The sequence below is a fragment of the Salmo trutta genome, chromosome 6, assembly GCF_901001165.1.
Source record: "Salmo trutta chromosome 6, fSalTru1.1, whole genome shotgun sequence".
Taxonomy (NCBI): domain Eukaryota; kingdom Metazoa; phylum Chordata; class Actinopteri; order Salmoniformes; family Salmonidae; genus Salmo; species Salmo trutta.
Window position 1 is genome coordinate 44,494,709 of NC_042962.1, and position 18,680 is coordinate 44,513,388.

The window sequence follows — 18,680 nt, forward strand, 5'->3', positions numbered from 1 at the left end:
TCTAATCGAGGTTGTGCCTTTAGATTTCGAGAAAAGTAACAACTAAGGGTAGAATTCTTCACTTCTCTCATTGACTTCTCAAAACCAAAACTCCGGCCTGGTCTGTTTGGTCTGTTTCGCAAGCGTTCCCGGAAGTCTCGCGATGTTGTGCCTCTGGGTTTAGAAACTCTGCGATACCATGTCAGGTTTTGGTTCCAAAATAACTGGATCGCTGTTCACTGTTCACTGGAGGGAGACAGAGGTCCACTAGTAAGTTATATCGTCTTTTTGTATGTATTTTCTTACTGTATGTGTAATTAATATACACTTCCATCTAATCTCCCTCTCTTTATGAGGGTGAGGAGTTTCATAAGAACCCCGGCCAGATTTAGCTGATGCCTGAATGACAGTAGACATGGACGCTAAGTGGTGTGGCGCTTCTACAGACACCCAGCCAGGGAGCCACTGGTGCATGTCAGGACAATAATTACCCCCAGGATTAGAGAGGTCTGGATGGGGGACAGGGATTAGGCAATACCTGAATGTTGACACTGGGGTAACTGTGACACCATGACAGCAATGGGACAATATAGATCCTTTGAATCAGTACGAATCGATATGTTTCTGTTTCTTAGATGGCCTTTGTTGGCCGTCTGAAGGTGATCGTCATTGGATGGAGACAGAAAAGTGCGTGTGTGTGTGTGTGTGTGTGTGTGTGTGTGTGTGTGTGTGACTGTGACTCAGATCACGAGGGTCCGTAAGGAGAGGGCGAGTATTGGCTACCGCTGGAGTGACGTTCGTTCGTTTTACAGCATTCATATAAAAGTACCGGCTGGCAAAGCTCATAACATCTGAGGGTGTGAACGACAGACAGGAGAGAGAGAGAGAGAGCAAGAAAGAGAGGCATATTTTGCTATATTCATTTGACAGCTGTTTACCATGCTGGATCAACATGCCAGACATCACCCTCCTCCTCCTCTGTCATAGCCTGACTGCCCCTCCTCCACTTATTCCTTGCCCTTCCTCCTCTTCCCAAAGTTGAGTGTGAGGGGAAGGAGGGAGGGTCTGCGCCTGGCGCCTGTACAGTACTTAGCAGAGTGAGAGAGGGAGGGGAAGTGCAGTGCCTCCTAGACTCTCCAGGCTAAAGAGAGCCTAGGGGCAACAGGGCAGCCTAAGGGGCAAAAGGACTGCTTAGGGGAAACAGAAGAGTCCTGTTTGGCATGGCTCTGTTTCTGGATAGCTCCCAGGCCATGGGGACCGTGGGGGCCTATTACTGCTTGATCCGGAGGAGGTTCAAGAGGAGGCGCAAGAAACGCTCCGAGCGCAAAGGTACTCCTCTCCAGGATAGCTCGGAGTGTTAGGCATTGTGTGTGTGTGGAGGGGAGTGCTCGTGTGGGCTTGTGTGTGTATCTGTAGGTCTGTGATTTTTTTATCTCACTGTACGTAACATTGACGTATTGGTTGATTGAATAATGCAAGGATTGCTCTTGTGTGCTTGTGTATTTGGTATTTACAGAGTTGTGAGCGTTATTACTGCGTATGTTGTCTCTGAGAATGATGCAGGCAGTTTTCAGATACTGGAAATATGTCATTGAGTTTGTGATAACAATATGGTGGAGACTTCAGGCATAGAAATGTACAGTGTTGTGGTTGAGTGCCTCAAATGCATGTTAAAAGTTTTTGAGGCAAACCTGTATTTGTAGTAGAATAGTATTACTTTATTTTCCACAGAAACAGAAACATCTATTTTGTATTGTCGTATTTGTGTTAGAAGGATCAAGAACTGTGTTTATGTCACATATCATTTTGCTTACTTGGACTATTCTAGTAAGGGCTGCAGTCATGCTAGGGTGGCAGAACGGCCAGGACCGGCCCTGCCTCAGGCCACACATCTGTTGTCATTTTCTCTGTGGATCTAGTTTTTCTCCTTTAAACACCACTATAGTTGTCGTACATTTAACTCTGAACCGTACTGTCAGTGCCACTCAGACTTCACACACTATGTACAGTACGCGTTATGTACTCTGTCATTTTCTATGACAGGATACAGGCTCAGTTCCACGCCCCTTTGCTTTGGGTGATGGCAATAGGCAGACATTAACTTTCTGCAACGACGGGGAGCCGGTAGTCTATTGCAAGACGAGCAGATGGGAGTTTGAATTCAGAGAGGTGTCCATGCGGGAAGTATAAACCCTCCTTCCACTCCTGGGCTTTATTCTCTGGAGTGTGGATACAGCATGGTGATAGGCAGTTTTGTCTCTTTGTGTACTGTAACGTGTCCCCATCATACACAGTCTTTGAGATCCAAAGCTTTACTACAGAAAGGGGGATCTGAAAGGAGATTATGAGTGTGATGGTTAAGTAAAAAAAAAGATCTGCTATGTTGATTTGATAAAAATACACAAATCAAATCATATTCCTGAAGTGGATGAACTCTTGTGCACTTGTTTCTTCAGTTGTTCACCCTATATAGAGTCTGGAAGGTATAGAGAGAAATAGTAATAGCGTCTCTTCCCCATGCCTCGTTGGTCAAAGCCTATGGGGAAATGAATGTTTTTTTTTTTTTGGGGGGGGATAAATGCTAAAAATAAGGTCTATGGTAAACACAGGCTGAGGATATCTTATATGTTTTGTTCTATGAGATAATCTTCACCAGCTAATGTTACCTTTTGTGATTTTTTTTAAGCATTTATGTTATTTTTAAAAAGCACGTAAAGAACGTAAAGGCTTCATAATTCGTAAAGGTCATGTTAACTGACAGATATTATCTCATAGAACAAAACGTATTAGATCTCCTAAGGCTGTGTTAATCTCAGACCTTATTTTTGGCGTTTATGCCAAAACCCCATTCTTTCTCCATTCATTTTCCCCATAGGAATGGCTGAACGAACCAGAGGTAACTCGTTCCCGTTTTTTAGGAAAGGGAAAGGGGGAGACCTAGTCAGCTGTACAACTGAATGCCTTCAACTGAAATGTGTCTTCTGCATTTAACCTAACCCCTCTGAATCAGAGAGGTGAGGAGGGGCTGCCATAATCGACGCCCACGTCTTCGGAGCCCGGGGGACAGTGGGTTAACTGCCTTGCTCAGGGCTACAAGCTGGCGAGCGCTATAGACAATGTCTAACTTTATAAGAAACTCGAGGAATCTAGTTTTACCCAGTCTTCCGACGAGGGCTAGGACCGAGGGCTAGGACCAGGCCAGAGAGAAAAGAGACGTTGAACGATTGAGAATAAATTCAGTGCATCATTGTACTGTTATTGGTGCTTGGTCTGACTCCTCAGAGCTACATGATAATCTATCTGTTGATGCATTTGGAGGAAGGACGCCAGTCGGAGGTTATTGCTTTGTTGCTATAATAGTCTGTCAAGAGGTAAACAATGAGCTGCCACCTTGGCAGATTAATCATATGAATTAATTAAAGGGAAGTTCAGCAGGACCTTTTAATTATTAGACACGTTTAATATTCTGGCATAAAGCAGCCTCCCGTGACTGAATGAGTAAATCAAATCTATTTTAGTGGAACGTTTAGTAAGTATATTTGGGACTGAAGATGTTGTTGTCTCTCAGAGCATTATCTGTAATGTGCTGTGCTGCATGCTGAAGTCATTTTTGTAATATTCTCGCTTCGTTGGGTTTAGACATGATTGTCAATGGCTGCTAATGTTTCAGTGGCTAAATAACTCTGAAGCTGACTCGGCACAACCCTCACATAATATCTGAATGCAGATGCCCTGTCTTCTTGAGACTCTCAAAAGGCAACGCAGCAATTACTCTTGTCTCATTCTGTCCCATGTATAAAATACATACATTTAGCTGTCACCCATTGTAAAAACAAGGTAAATAGTTCAAAAATATGACTTAAGATTTTTCCACTGTTTACACCCTGCACACTGGGAAGGTATACGTACCATCATTTCCACTGTAGCTTTATGCTAACTGGTGCGCTGTGAGGTGAAGTGTGAGTTTAATCTACTGGGGAGGAAAGTGAATTCCGGACAAGGTAAGCGGGTGGACGGCGCACACGGCTGCTCTGTGAGACGTACCTAGCCGCCCTGTGATGCTAAAGGATGCGTCTGTCTAGTCTGCCTGAGCCATACGTCATGAATCTCTGTCTGTCTGTCTGTCTGTCTGTCTGTCTGTCTGTCTGTCTGTCTGTCTGTCTGTCTGTCTGTCTGTCTGTCTGTCTGTCTGTCTGTCTGTCAGACAGACAGACAGACAGACAGACAGACAGACAGACAGACAGACAGACAGACATAACAGTATCCTCTTCTCTGATAGGTGGGGTTGATAGTGATACTTGATTACGTGGCTCTGCTGTATCCAGATATTCCCGGTCTCCAGTGAACCCTAGGATGGCTGCGTTCCGTTCTAGGTTGTTCTAGGCATATGATTTAATGAACCCAGGTTGTGTTGTAGCTTTGGCTTTGGTACCACCGCCACTATAATCAGTGGTACCTGAAGAAGTGGGTATAATCCAATTTTGCACACAGAAAATAGATTGTCCCACCCAGCGAAGGAAACGGTGACATGCACTAAATGACCTAAATTGATAAATCCCGTATCGGTCTCTAACAGTCAGGCCAACCCAAGCTGTACTGTGCAAGTAGGCTACTAGTAGGTCTGCTATTGAAACAGATAAATGAGGCTGTCAACTGAGTCCGAAATACACAGGTTTCACAATTGTTTTACAGAAAAACAACATAATCGGATGTTCAAAGTCCACAACGATGCTTAAACCACATCAGGAAACCACCTTTGAGGTCTGGGAAAAATCTATGAAATTTAGATATTTTTTGTGTAGTTACCCTTTAATTGAAGTGTGCAGGCACCTTGCACTGTTTGGTTAGCGGACACACTGTTGCACATGAGATCGAGTTTGCAAAACAAATGGCCACTGGATTAATGCAAATAATCATGATATCATTCTGCAAGGTAGGCATAGGCTACTTTGTAGTTAACATTTAATTGAGAAGGTTTTTGGGAAAGCATTTTCATCTACCAGAAGACGGTTAGGCCTATCATTAGCGTCGCTATTTTGCCTGTTCCTTAATTGTTTGAAACCTGGACGTTTTACTTCATATTATTTTATAAAGACATCTCACCTTGCGTCAAAGTAGCCTATAGCGTGAATCCCACCATAGAAATGCGGAAGCAATTATTTTATAAAGACTTCCTCATTTGCATTCTCCTGTTCTATTGGTTTTCTTTAAACTTTCTTTCACTGTCTAGAAGGCATTATCCTAGTCATATTAGCAACCCATGATAGTTGTTGCATCTTTAGATCTCCCCTCTTTCTACATTTTGAATGGATATTTCTGTCTATGGAACCACTTGCATTTTAGAACATGTGTTTTCTGCAAATTGTATTTTAGAACATTTGTGCTTAGCCTACTGCCATGTGCACATTGCTGCGCTGAAAATGTGAAGAAATAAGTTTATCAACATTTTAAGCTAAACATTCTGATCTGATCTATCGGCCTTATTAATTGATACGGCATATACCTCCACTACACTACCATAATACGCATCATGGGGCTTAAGAATTGAGCATATGCAATGCCCACTGAAAAATAAATGGGTATACACCGTATACCTGCGTATAACCTCCACTACACCACTAACTATAATGTTACATGCAGCTGACCCTCTCAAACAGGGGCCACCTCTCCCTCTCCCTCCCCATCCCCCACCTCACCCCTCTCCTGGGTAGTCGGCCTGTCTGTCAACATTACCTCCAGACCTGGTTAATCCAGGAGCCGTGAGGTGTGAAATTCAACATCTTACCCTTCCCTTCTCTCCATTCCCTCCCTTCTCTCCCAGAGATAGAGGAGCACCTAGCCCGGCCTTGATGGCAGCGGCAGCGGGGGAAGACAGCGATAGTCATCTGTTGTGAGCTATGGGGGTAGTGGTGCGGAGAGAATGGCTGGGGATGGGAAGAGAGTGGCAGAGCTAGGAACCTGGCATCTCTCATCTGTCGTATACCTACCTGCTGAGCACCTGAAAAAAAATGGTGTGCCTCCTCAATGTACGGTGTGGGAGAGAGTACAAAATCACCTGCCTGAGTCTAGGAAGGTAGCTGGCTACATGTGTCACAGTTGGACCGTCACATGCAGGGCATTTACACAGTAGCAATTTTCAGCACTGAGGCCAGGGACCACAGGGCAACCTGTGATGGCGTTAAATGGATTTGATCCAACTGGCAGTCAGCCAGCTGGATAGGAAGGACGAGGGGCTGCTTCGGTGGGTTGCATCAAGGTTTCAGGACTCGGGGCGGCTAGAAGAATTGAACAGGAATATTGGCTTCCAGTCTGACCTGGTATTCCCAGAAAGATCAAATAATATCACCTTGTGATTATGATTGTGTGTTCTGCCTTTGTCGTCATCAGACCTGCAGACCAGAGGCTGAGAGATATAAGCCTATAAGGTTAACCCTTGTTTACCCTTGTTTACCCTTGAGCATGACAGTGACAGACCCCTCTGCTCTGCCTAGCCCTTAGAGTGAAGGTGAGAGGTGATGGCATAATGTGTGTTTGTGTGTTTGTTCCTGCGTGCGTGCGTGAGTTAAGAGAGAGAGGCGACTGAATACTGCGTATGAATACCAGGCTGTCATCAGCATAGATCTGGAGACTTCTCTCCCATTGGAGAAGACCGACAGGGGGGGCTGACGCCCCAACCCTAGCCCGTTAAGTGACACTGATTAGCGTGTAGAATATATACAGCATCCCTGTTGTCCCCTGCGCCATTTGGTTCCTATGGGGAAAATGGTAAAGGGACTGCAGCCACTTAATGTCCTTGATGAACAGGGGAGATTTTATTAGCTGTGCAGCAATGGGAGCACTGATCTATATTAGCTAGGTCTACCATTTACAATAAAATGGACAGGACTCACCCTTACTAAGAAGGTTGGGGGAAAGAAATCTAAAATGTATTCCAGGTGACTACCTCATGAAGCTGGTTGAGAGAATGCCAAGAGTGTACAAAGTTGTCATCAAGGCATAGGGTGGCTACTTTGAAGAATCTAAAATATAACATATATTTTGATTTGTTTAACACTTTTTGGGCTACTACATGATTCCATATGTGTTATTTCATAGTTTTGATGTCTTCACTATTATTCTACAATGTAGAAAATAGTAAAAATAAAGAAAAACCCTTGAATGAGTAGGTGTGTCCAAAATGTTGACTGGTACTGTATATCAGACAGATTGCTATATACTGTAATGATTTTTGATTTATTGCAGTTCATTTTCAGCCCATTTCAAGGTTTAGATAGGTATACTTTCTTAATTTTAGATTTTCATGGGATTTCGCCCTAATTGTCACATTTCCATCGACTACTGCAAAATGATGTTTTTCCCCCTTGGAACTTTCAGTTTAATAGCCACAACATGTGTAACTGACAAACTGAAAAAGGTCAACCAATAAGGTTGATTTACCCGATTGCATTATAAGGTCAACAAATGTGGGATTTTATTAACATGTCATTGTTACATCTTCAATTAGTTCCCTCAGTTTGTACACTATTGCTGGTGAAGAAAATAAAAGGAAAAGCAATGAACTAGCCTACTGCTCAGTTCTCTCTCGATCTGGTAGTTATTTGTGATTAATTTTATAACCAATGAGGTACACGTACAGTAGGAACTATGATGATTTGGTTGGAGGTTTGGTCTTCTAGTTTGATACATCTTATGTTTGGATTGTCTCTCTCAACCTGTTATAGGAAGGCAAATAAAACGTAGTGAGGTACAGACAGCTCCCGAGTGGTGCAGCGGTCAAAGGCACTGCATCTCTAGTCACTACAGTCCCTGGTTCGATTCCAGGCTGTATCACAACCGGCCGTGATTGGGAGTCCAAAAGGGCAGCGCAGAATTGGCCCAGCATCGTCCGAGTTAGGGTTTGGCCGGTGTAGGCCGTCATTGTAAATAAGAATTTGTTCTTGACTGACTTGCCTGGTTAAATAAAGGTTACATTTTTTTTAAAACTGAGTCTGCTCCCTCTGTCTGTTCCTTTCAGCTCTCACTTGCCTCTGTCTCCCTTCCACCATCTCATCTCATCACCTCACCATGGCACATCGATAAGTCACGCCTGTGGCTTGACGGTGCCTGGTCGAGGGTCCTATCCAGCGTGTCTAAAATGATATTTCACGGAGAGAAAATGGAGGGAGTGAGAGAGAAATATATGCTGCCGCTGCTGCCGGCAATGTTCAAGGAAGCTTTTTGTGCCGGCACCGACACCTTATTTCTCCCCAGTCCGCCCAAACCCAGTGGATCGATCCATCTGCATTAGGCCACCGAGGGGTGGCTCTGACAGTTGGTTTCAGAATTCCCCCTCCAGCTGTGGTACTATTCCACTTCTAGAACCAGAACTTTCCCCAACTTTCCATTCATCAGTGTCTCCTCATGGGTTGTCTGGTTATCTCTGACACCTCTGGCTGGTGTCTTCCTCACAGCGTCTCCCATCATCATCATCATCATGAGTTTAACATTGTTTTCCTCTCTGATTGGATTTGAGCCTGTGGTTTATGGAGTGTATTACCAGCTCTTGACAAGGGTTGATGATGGTTGACTGCTGATTGAGAGCAGGGTACCAGGTGGTTAAATACATATTGTGGTGAACTTCGTGTTAGTATATCATAACATTACATTTCATATTTCCACATTTTCGACTCCCAAAAATTCAAATTGTTATTTTTCATCACCAAAAAGCATGGAATGGATTATCCTATCTTATCAGGGGAAAATACCTCAGATTTTATGAAATATAATTTTTATATTTCCATCATAATAATAATATTCTTATTTTCTCTTATTTTCATAGGTGCTATCAGCAAAGCAATGACAGAAGGTATGTTGCTCATATTGTCTAGTTCTATGCTACTTCAACACACTTTAATATGGTCCTGCCATTTCACAGCATGTGTGTGTGCGCTCACGTGCAAGCCTGCTTGTGTGTACAGTATACTATGAGTACATAACAAGATTTGTAAGATATGTTACGTCTGTGTGCGGTGGTGCGTGAATTGTCTACGTATGTCTGAGACGCGAGTGTATTCTTTGAAGGTGAACAACATCGGCGGACATAGGTAACTAGGTGTTGGTCTCTGTGGTCCAGGCTGTGTGAGATACTGTCTGTTTCTCCATAGGACGTGAATGACAGGCTCCAGACAGATCTATGTATCGGACATACAGCCCCAGACTCTCCTGCGTTTCCTATTAAACGCGTGTTTACACCACACAGATAGCATATGCTGCTATAGATTCGTTACTGTAGAACCACATATTTGATGGTGGATCAGCAATGTAAATATGGCTGTAGCAATCCTTTATGGCTTTGACATGTTGGTCTTTAGGATGAAATAGTGTGCTCGCATTGATTTGCTAATATCGCGCGTTGATATTCATAGACCTAAGACTCCCAACATTGATAACTTGGGGATAGTGACTGTGAATAGCAATAAGCTCAAATGTGTTGATGCTACATATCCTTGTAAACATACAGTTGAAGTCGGACGTTTACATACACTTAGGTTGGAGTCATTAAAACTCATTTTTCAACCACTCCACAAATTTCTTGTTCACAAAGTATAGTTTTGGCAAGTCGGTTAGGACATCTACTTTGTGCATGACACAAGTAATTTTTCCAACAATTGTTTACAGACACATTATTTCACTTATAATTCACTGTATCACAATTCCAGTGGGTCAGAAGTTTACACTGTGCTTTAAACAGCTTGGAAATTCCAGAAAATGATGTCATGGCTTTAGAAGCTTCTGATAGGCTAATTGACATCATTTGAGTCAATTGGAGGTGTACCTGTGGATGTATTTCAAGGCCTACCTTCAAACTCAGTGCCTCTTTGCTTGACATAATTTGAAAATCAAAATAAATCAGCCAAGACCTCAGAAAAACATTGTCTGGTTCATCCTTGGGAGCAATTTCCAAACACCTGAAGGTACCACGCTCATCTGTACAAACAATAGTACGCAAGTATAAACACCATGGGCCCACGCAGCCGTCATACCGCTCAGGAAGGAGACGCGTTCTGTCTCCTAGAGATGAACGTACTTTGATGCGAAAAGTGCAAATCAATCCCAGAACAACAGCAAAGGACCTTGTCAAGATGCTGGAGGAAACAGGTACAAAAGTATCTATATCCACAGTAAAACGAGTCCAATATCGACATAACCTGAAAGGCCGCTCAGCAAGGAAGAAGCCACTGCTCCAAAACCGCCATTAAAAAAAGCCAGGCTATGGTTTGCAACTGCACACGGGGACAAAGTTCATACTTTTTGGAGAAATGTCCACTGGTCTGATGAAACAGAAATAGAACTGTTTGGCCATAATGACCATCGTTATGTTTGGAGGAAAAAGGGGGAGGCTTGCAAGCTTAAGAACACCATCCCAACCGTGAAGCACGGGGGTGACAGCATCATGTTGTGGGGGTGCTTTACTGCAGGAGGGACTGGTGCACTTCACAAAATAGATGGCATCATGAGGGAGGAAAATTATGTGGATATATTGAAGCAACATCTCAAGACATCAGTCAGGAAGTTAAAGCTTGGTCGCAAATGGGTCTTCCAAATGGACAATGACCCCAAGCATACTTCCAAAGTTGTCGCAAAATGGCTTAAGGACAACACATTGGAGTGGCCATCACAAAGCCCTGAAAATTTGTGGGCAGAACTGAAAAAGCGTGTGTGAGCAAGGAGGCCTACAAACCTGACTCAGGCACACCAAATCTGTCAGGAGAAATGGGACAAAATTCATCCAATTTATTGTGGGAAGCTTGTGGAAGGCTACCCGAAACATTTGACCCATGTTAAACAATTTAAAGGCAATGCTACCAAATACTAATTGAGTGTACGTAAACTTCTGACCCTCTGGGAATGTGATGAAAGAAATAAAAGCTGAAATAAATCATTCTCTCAACTATTATTCTGACATTTCACATTCTTAAAATAAAGTGCTGATCCTATCTGACCCAAGGTAGGGAATTTTTACTTGGAATTAATGTCAGGAATTGTGAAAAACTGAGCTTAAATGTATTTGGCTAAGGTGTATGTAAACTTCCGACTTCAACTGAATGCTAGCTAAAGTTCTTACAAGAAAACTTCAATCATGTTTTTAATATGAAACCTTTTAACATGAATGGCTAACAGAAGCTATACAGGCTGTGGATACAATCCAGTGTTGATATCTGTGAGCTTTGACAGTGAACAGAATGCCACTCCAAATCCTTGAAGTCTGTCTCCCCACTTCCTTTTTCTTCAAACGTGTGTACACAAACTCACTCACAGATAACTACATTTGTTTACATTTTCTCATTCCGCCCCAGCTAATTTCTGTCGCCCATTATCTTGGTGAGCGAATGACAGCCTAAGCCTTGGTCTCCGTCAATCCAGCACACACAAAGCAAGCAGCCAGCATTTCCAGCGAGGCGCTAAGGGCTCGGCGGCCTGATAACATTGTCAGTGCTAATGTTCGGGAGGAAGGAGTTGAGTGGCGGCGGGGGGTACAAGGCCACTTCTTGTCACGCAGAGAGACGAGATTACACTGTTCAGGCTGAGAGAGAGGCTGGTTTGGTTAACACAAAAGCCAGCTCTGGTCTTCATACAACCAAAGCAGCTTAACAACAAGGCTTTCTTTGTTCGACTTGGTTCACTTATGTGATTTACTTACTATGATGTGCACCATTCACTGTTGAGTGTTTAATTCTTGTGTGTCGTCCTACTAAGACTGTCTAAAACCAGGCTCTTAGAAACTCCCCTGGGAAAGCTAACTGCCATAAAGAATAAAGGAGGCATATGGTTAACAAAAGCACCCTGTATGTAGCACTGTGCAATGCCATATGTGTCAAAGAAAGGAAGGTAAAGACCCTCTTCTCAGCCCTGTCCACCAGCTCCTAGCGCTAAGAGAAGCATTCATATCCTGCTGATTCTGGTTGTTGTTGTTCCTTTACATGGAATATTAGCTCAGCTATGGCCCCTAGCAGTCTACAGCTATGTATGTGGCCTTGGAGAAATATAGCAATGGGCACATTACCACACCATATGCTTATTGCTATGGTTCTGGCCAATTCAGTGGCCTGCTGTGCTGAGAGCTGTGCAGCACTAGCGCTGTCCATGGTGCTGACAAAGAGCTACTATATTCCTAATGAAACCTATTCTGGAGGCTATGGCAGCCATGGCCGCTGCCCTTTCTTTAATACCCATCTGGCTCCCTGTGCCTGGCCATTATGACTCTGACACATGTTGAGCCAACAGCCACGCAGTTCCCTCCAGCACCATGTTAGTGGAATAGGACGTGGTGCAGCTGGGTGGCTGTACGGGGTCTGGATGGATGATACCATTATAGCAAGGTTAGATATCACTAGCTACAGACACCTTGGTTCAGTGAGAGCTCATTTTGGCGCTGACACATGCTTCATCACTCAGCTAAACTGATCTGTTCATGCAGGGCCAAGGCAATATGAACCATCATAGACCTGGTGCTGCATTCAGCATTTGTCCACTTGAAAGTGAGAGCAAACCAAACAAAGATGACATTTATACAAAGTAATGAATAAGACTGTAACTTAACCCAAACCTTCATTAATCTTCAGTGATGCAAATATGACACTTCCTCTCCCTTAACCTCAGACCCCTGTCATGGAAATGCCAGCGATTACCCACAAGGCCACTCTCCAGGAAGTGACCGTTCAGTCACCTCCCCTCAGAGCCAGGAAAGCAAGGTCCCTAATCCCTAGCTAACGTGAATAACAGCAGCGTCGCGTCCCTTATCGTCCTGGAAGGCGAGCACTGCTGTCTCACAGTGAGCACTACTGCTTAAGACGCCGGGGGGGGGGTCTAGGGAAGTGATGGCTCTCTGACAGGCAGGCAGGAAGGGGTAGGCAAAAGGGGTATAGGAAGAAATGTGAGCGAGTTCATTTAATAGCTTAGACTCACTTCCCTTCATTGACTACAGCTCAGCGTTCAACACCATAGAATCCTCAAAGCCCATCACTAAGCTAAGGATCCCGGGACTAAACACTTCCCCCTGCAACTGGATCCTGGACTTCCTGACGGGCCACCCCCAGGTAGTGAGGGTAGGTAGCAACACATCTGCCACGCTGATCCTCAACACTGGATCCCCTCAGGGGTGTGTGCTCAGTCCCCCCCTGTACTCCCTACTCACCCACGACTGCGTGGCCAGCCACGACTCCAACACCATCATTAAGTTTGCAGATGACACAACAGTGGTAGGCCTGATCACCGAAAACGGCGAGACAGCCTATAGGGAGGAGGTCAGAGACTTGGCCGGGTGGTGCCAGAATAACAACCTATCCCTCAACATATGATGATTGTGGACTACAGGAAAAGGAGGACCGAGCACGCCCCCATTCTCATCGACGCGGCTGTAGTGGAGCAGGTTGAGAGCTTTAAGTTCCTTGGTGTCCATATCACCAACAAACTAGAATGGTTCAAACACACCAAGACAGTCGTGAAGAGGGCACGACAAAGCCTATTCCCCCTGAGGAAACTAAAAAGATTTGGCATGGGTCCTCAGATCCTCAAAAGGTTCTACAGCTGCAACATCGAGAGCATCCTGACTGGTTACATCACTGCCTGGTACGGAAACTGCTTGGCCTCCGACCGCAAGGCACTACAGAGGGTAGTGCGTACGGCCCAGTACATCACTGGGGCTAAGCTGCCTGCCATCCAGGACCTCTACACCAGGCGGTGTCAGAGGAAGACCATAAAAATTGTCAAACACCCCAGCTAACCCAGTCATAGATTGTTCTCTCTACTACCGCATGGCAAGCGGTACCGGAGCGCCAAGTCTAGGACCAAAAGGCTTCTCAACAGTTTTTACCCCCAAATCATAAGACTCCTGAACAGGTAATCAAATGGCTACCCGGACTATTTGCATTGTGTCCCCCCCCCCCCCCCAACCCCTCTTTTTACACTGCTGCTACTCTCTGTTATCTCTTTTATTGTTGTTCACCTAATACCTATTTTTAACTTAAAAATTGCACTGTTGGTTAGGGCCTGTAAGTAAGCATTTCACTGTAAGGTCTACACCTGTTGTATTTGGCGCACGTGACAAATAAACTTTGATTTGATTTGACTCAATAAGGTGTCAGTTGCAGAAGCGCTGTCTAAATGAATGGTTTATATTATCTACTCTGCTTTCAGGTTGACTACAACAACAAATGTGCCGTTTGCTCCCGAATAGTATTGTCTTTTCTCATGGTCATTGAATGAGAAAAGTTGTAAAAAAGCAAAAAACTTTTCAGTTGGACATTTTTATGTGTTCTATATCTAGTTGTGTCTGCACCCGCTTCTCCTTGAAAGTGTCATTACTGAAGTGATATGGAGTCTGTATTCCTCAATCACTCCGTCTGTAGTGGCTGGCCTGATTGGATAGATTTAGCAGGCTGCTTTTCTGTGGGAATGCTTATCAAATGCAACCGCTTCAAGGCAACGGCACCAAATAAATGCTTCTGCGGCAATCACAGATCATCTCCGTTCAATTCCCTCCATTTTCTCTCATCTGCAGGAGGACTTTGCATTTGGTTGCTTTTGAGAGAGGGGACACCAATTATACTGTCCCGGTCTATGTGAAGTATTTATATCAAAATATTATTGTTTCTATTTGAAACCCTCAGTCATTTATTTCCCCCCAAAATAAATGAAGTGTGTCGAGATTACTCCAGTAGTGTTTTGAAATGGTATGTTTGAGCAGTAGGTGCTGCTGTGGTCCTAGTTGGATATATCCACTCTCTGAAACTCTGAAAATGTGCATTAGAAATCCCTGCTTCTTTTCGGGCCTATTTGCAATTGTCCTTCAAGGGTTTCTCCCCTCTCTTCTGAAGAAGAGCTGTGTGGACAACACTGAGAGTTTCTGTAACCCGCCAATGCAATTGGTTTTTTCCCCTCAGCGTTCCTATGAAGTTATTGCATCTCATTCTGTTGGCTACTCTTCCCTCTACAGAAGTGCTATGTTGTTATCGCCACACCACAGACCATGGGGGGGGGGGGGGCAGAATACAAATCTAACACCCTATTTAATCCCACAGGGAGGAATAGAGAGAACAGACAACTATTTTTCCACATTTCTTGGTTTTGGTCAAGATAGATTGTGGAGATGAGTATTGGAAAAACGACAGTATGCCCGATACAATGCAACTTGTATTGACTGAGGTATAAACTGTAGATTCAATCACTATTTAATTATATGATTTCCTCAGCAAACGAATATATGCAACAGCTTCCTTAATGCTCTGTGACTGTAGGGTTGATTGGCTGGAGAAATGCCCAGTGTAAAATTGAACAGTAGAGTTAAATTAGCTTAAGGCTGTTCCTCTGTTTTACAATTATTATATTGATTTACTCTCTCTCCTTTCTCCTCTTCGCCTCCCTCTCTCCCTGACTTTTCGCTCCGTCTGTTTGTGGGTTGATATAGTATCTGAGATTAGCACCATGAACGGTAGTTTCCTCCCGACGGCAAGGGTATATCGCTCGGCCCGTTGCTTCCTGCAGTTGCTAACACTGTCATGCACATTTGTTCTGGTTACACTATTTTCAGACATCCGATAGTCCATTCCATCAGTGGGTTTCAATCTTATACACCGTAGCGTCGATACTGTATTTTTAACATTAAAAGTTTTTTCATGGCTGTCTGGGGAAATATAATTGAGGTGTTGTATTTCTGGAGGACTTCCTGTGTATTCTCAAATTAACAACATAGTCTACTGTACTGTATAGTGCGTGAACTTGCAGCATTTTCCGGAAGAGCTAGTTCAGGGGTTCCCCAACTTTTTTGTTCCCACGACCCCATTTTCATATCAAAAAGTGTTTGCGACCCCACCAAGTTATGTAATCAACAGCTAATGTTTACTTTTTTTATTTGGGCTATGACAGTTCATTACAAATCAGTCTGATAGTACTTTTGACAATATTTCAATCTGAAGGAAGTGACTGAAATGCATCAGAAAGGTATTGGAAAGTTCAGAAGATCATCAGGTCATGCTTTTGTACGGCTTGTAGAGGGAAACAGAAGACAACTAAGTGTTCCTGAGAGTCTTATCTTCCAGTGATGGTGTCATAATATTTTCTAGCTTAAACGGTTTAAAAGATAGAGACACATTTGTAGGAAGAAACAGGAACTTCTCTGTTTATTACAACTGCATCTAGCGGCTCTATGAACCAAGCGCAATTTAACTGATTTTATTTCAGTATGGGAAACTCTGAGGTAGTTGAAACCGAGGGATAATGGGACAGATATTAAAGTCACTAAAGACTGACCAGACCTATATGGTCAGTCGGCATGGACAGGAAGTCCAGATGCTGAATATGTACAGTACCAGTCAAAGGTTTGGACACACTTACTCATTAATTTGTGGAGTTTCTTTCTCCTTCTTAATGTGTTTGAGCCAATCAGTTGTGTTGTGACAAGGTAGGGGTGGTATTCAGAAGATAGCCTTATTTGGTAAAAGACCAAGAACAGCTCAAATAAGCAAATAGAAATGACAGTCCATCATTACTTTAAGACATGAAGGTCAGTCAGTGTGGAAGATTTCAAGAACTTTGAACGTTTCTTCAAGTGCAGACATGAAAAAACATCAAGCGCTATGATAAAACTGGCTCTCATGAGGACCGTCACAGGAAAGGAAGACCCAGAGTTACCTCTGCTGCAGAGGATAAGTTCATTAGAGTTACCAGCCTTAGAAATTGCAGCCCAAATAAATGCTTCACAGAGTTCAAGTAACAGACACATTTCAACATCAACTGTTCAGAGGAGACTGCATGAATCAGGCCTTCATAGTCAAATTGCTGCAAAGAAACCACTACTAAAGGACACCAATAAGAAAAAGAGACTTGCTTGGCCCAAGAAACACGAGCAATGGACATTAGACCGGTGAAAATCTGTAATTTGGTCTGATGAGTCCAACTTTGAGATTTTTGGTTCCAACCGCCGTGTCTTTGTGAGACGCAGAGTAGGTGAATGGATGATCTCCACATGTGTGGTTCCCACCATGAAGCATGGAGGAGGAGGTGTGATGTTGTGGGGGTGCTTTGCTGGTGACACTGTTAGTGATTAATTTAGAATTCAAGGCACACTTAACCAGCATGGCTACCACAGCATTCTGCAGCGATACGTCATCCCATCTGGTTTGCGCTTAATGGGACTATCATTTGTTTTTCAACAGGACAAAGACCTAACACACACCTGCAGGCTGTGTAAGGGCTATTTAACCAAGGAGAGTTATGGAGTGCTGCATCAAATGACCTGGCCTCCACTATCCCCCGTCCTCAACCCAATTGAGATGGTTTGGGATGAGTTGGACCACAGAATGAAGGAAAAGCAGCCAACAAGTGCTCAGCATATCTGGGAACAACTTCAAGACTGCTGGAAAAGCGTTCCTCTTGAAGCTGGTTGAGAGAATGCCAAGAGTGTGCAAAGCTGTCATCAAGGCACAGGGTGGCAATTTTGTTGAAGAATCTAAAATCTAAAATATGTTTAACACTTTTTTGGTTACTACATGATTCCATATGTGTTATTTCATAGTTTTGATGTCTTCACTATTATTCTACAATGTAGAAAATAGTAAAAATAAAGAAAAACCCTTTTAACTGGTAATGTATGTTTAATATATACTCTAAGATTAACCATAAGGGAAGAGTAAATTTCCTCTAGTAACATTTTGTGTTTTTTAATTTAGCTGTGAGACATGATATCTTTTCCAAAAACAAGCAGTAAAATGTACAGTGGAATAAATTCTATTAACAGTGCATTTGAAAAGTATTCAGACCCCTTGACTTTTTTCACATTTTGTTATGTTGCAGCCTTATGGATTAAATACATGTTTTCACTCATCAATCTACACACAATACCAAATAATGACAAAGTGAAAATAAAAACAGAAATACCTTATTTACATAAGTATAATGACACTTTGCTATGAGACTTGAAATTGACCTCAGGTGCATCCTGTTTCCATTGATCATCCTTGAGCTGCTTCTTCAATTGATTGGACATGATTTGGAAAGGCATACACCTGTCTATATAAGGTCCCACAGTTGACAATGCATGTCTGAGCAAAAACCAAGCCATGAGGTCGAAGGAATTGTCCGTAGAGCTCCGAGATAGGATTGTGTCGAGGCACAGACCTGGATAAGGGTACCAAAACATTTCTGTAGCATTGGTGGTCCCCAAGAAGACAGTGGCTCCGTTATTCTTAAATGGAAGAAGTTTGGAACCACCAAGACTCTTCCTAGAGCTGGCCGCCTGGCCACACAGCAATCGGGGGAGAAGGGCCTTGGACAGGGAGGTGACCAAGAACCCGGTGGTCAGTCTGACAGAGCTCCAGAGTTCCTCTGTGGAGATGGGGGGGAACCTTCCAGAAGGACAACCATCTCTGCAGCACTCCACCAATCAGGCTTTTATGGTAGAGTGGCCAGACGGAAATCTAAACCTGTTTTTGCCATGTCATTATGGGGTATTTTGTGTAGATTGATGAGAGGGGGGGAAAAAATCAATCAATTTTAGAATAAGTCCGGAACGTAACAAAATGTGGAACAAAAAGTCAATTGGTCTGAATACTTTCGAATGCGCTGTATAGCAGGATATCTCTTGATTCCTTTCTGATGTGTGTGTGTGTGTGTGTGTGTGTGTGTGTGTGTGTGTGTGTGTGTGTGTGTGTGTGTGTGTGTGTGTG

General features: G+C 43.5%; 1 protein-coding gene across 1 annotated transcript in view; it reads left to right on the forward strand.

The window, feature by feature from the left end:
• Window positions 1–18,680, forward strand: part of LOC115195990 (double-stranded RNA-specific editase 1-like) — a 63,017-nt gene that overhangs the window by 33,956 nt on the left and 10,381 nt on the right. Inside the window, exon 4 of the mRNA XM_029756410.1 lies at window positions 8,798–8,824. Coding sequence (XP_029612270.1) covers window positions 8,815–8,824 — 10 coding nt within the window. The 5' untranslated portion in view covers window positions 8,798–8,814. The remainder of the gene's footprint in view (window positions 1–8,797; window positions 8,825–18,680) is intronic.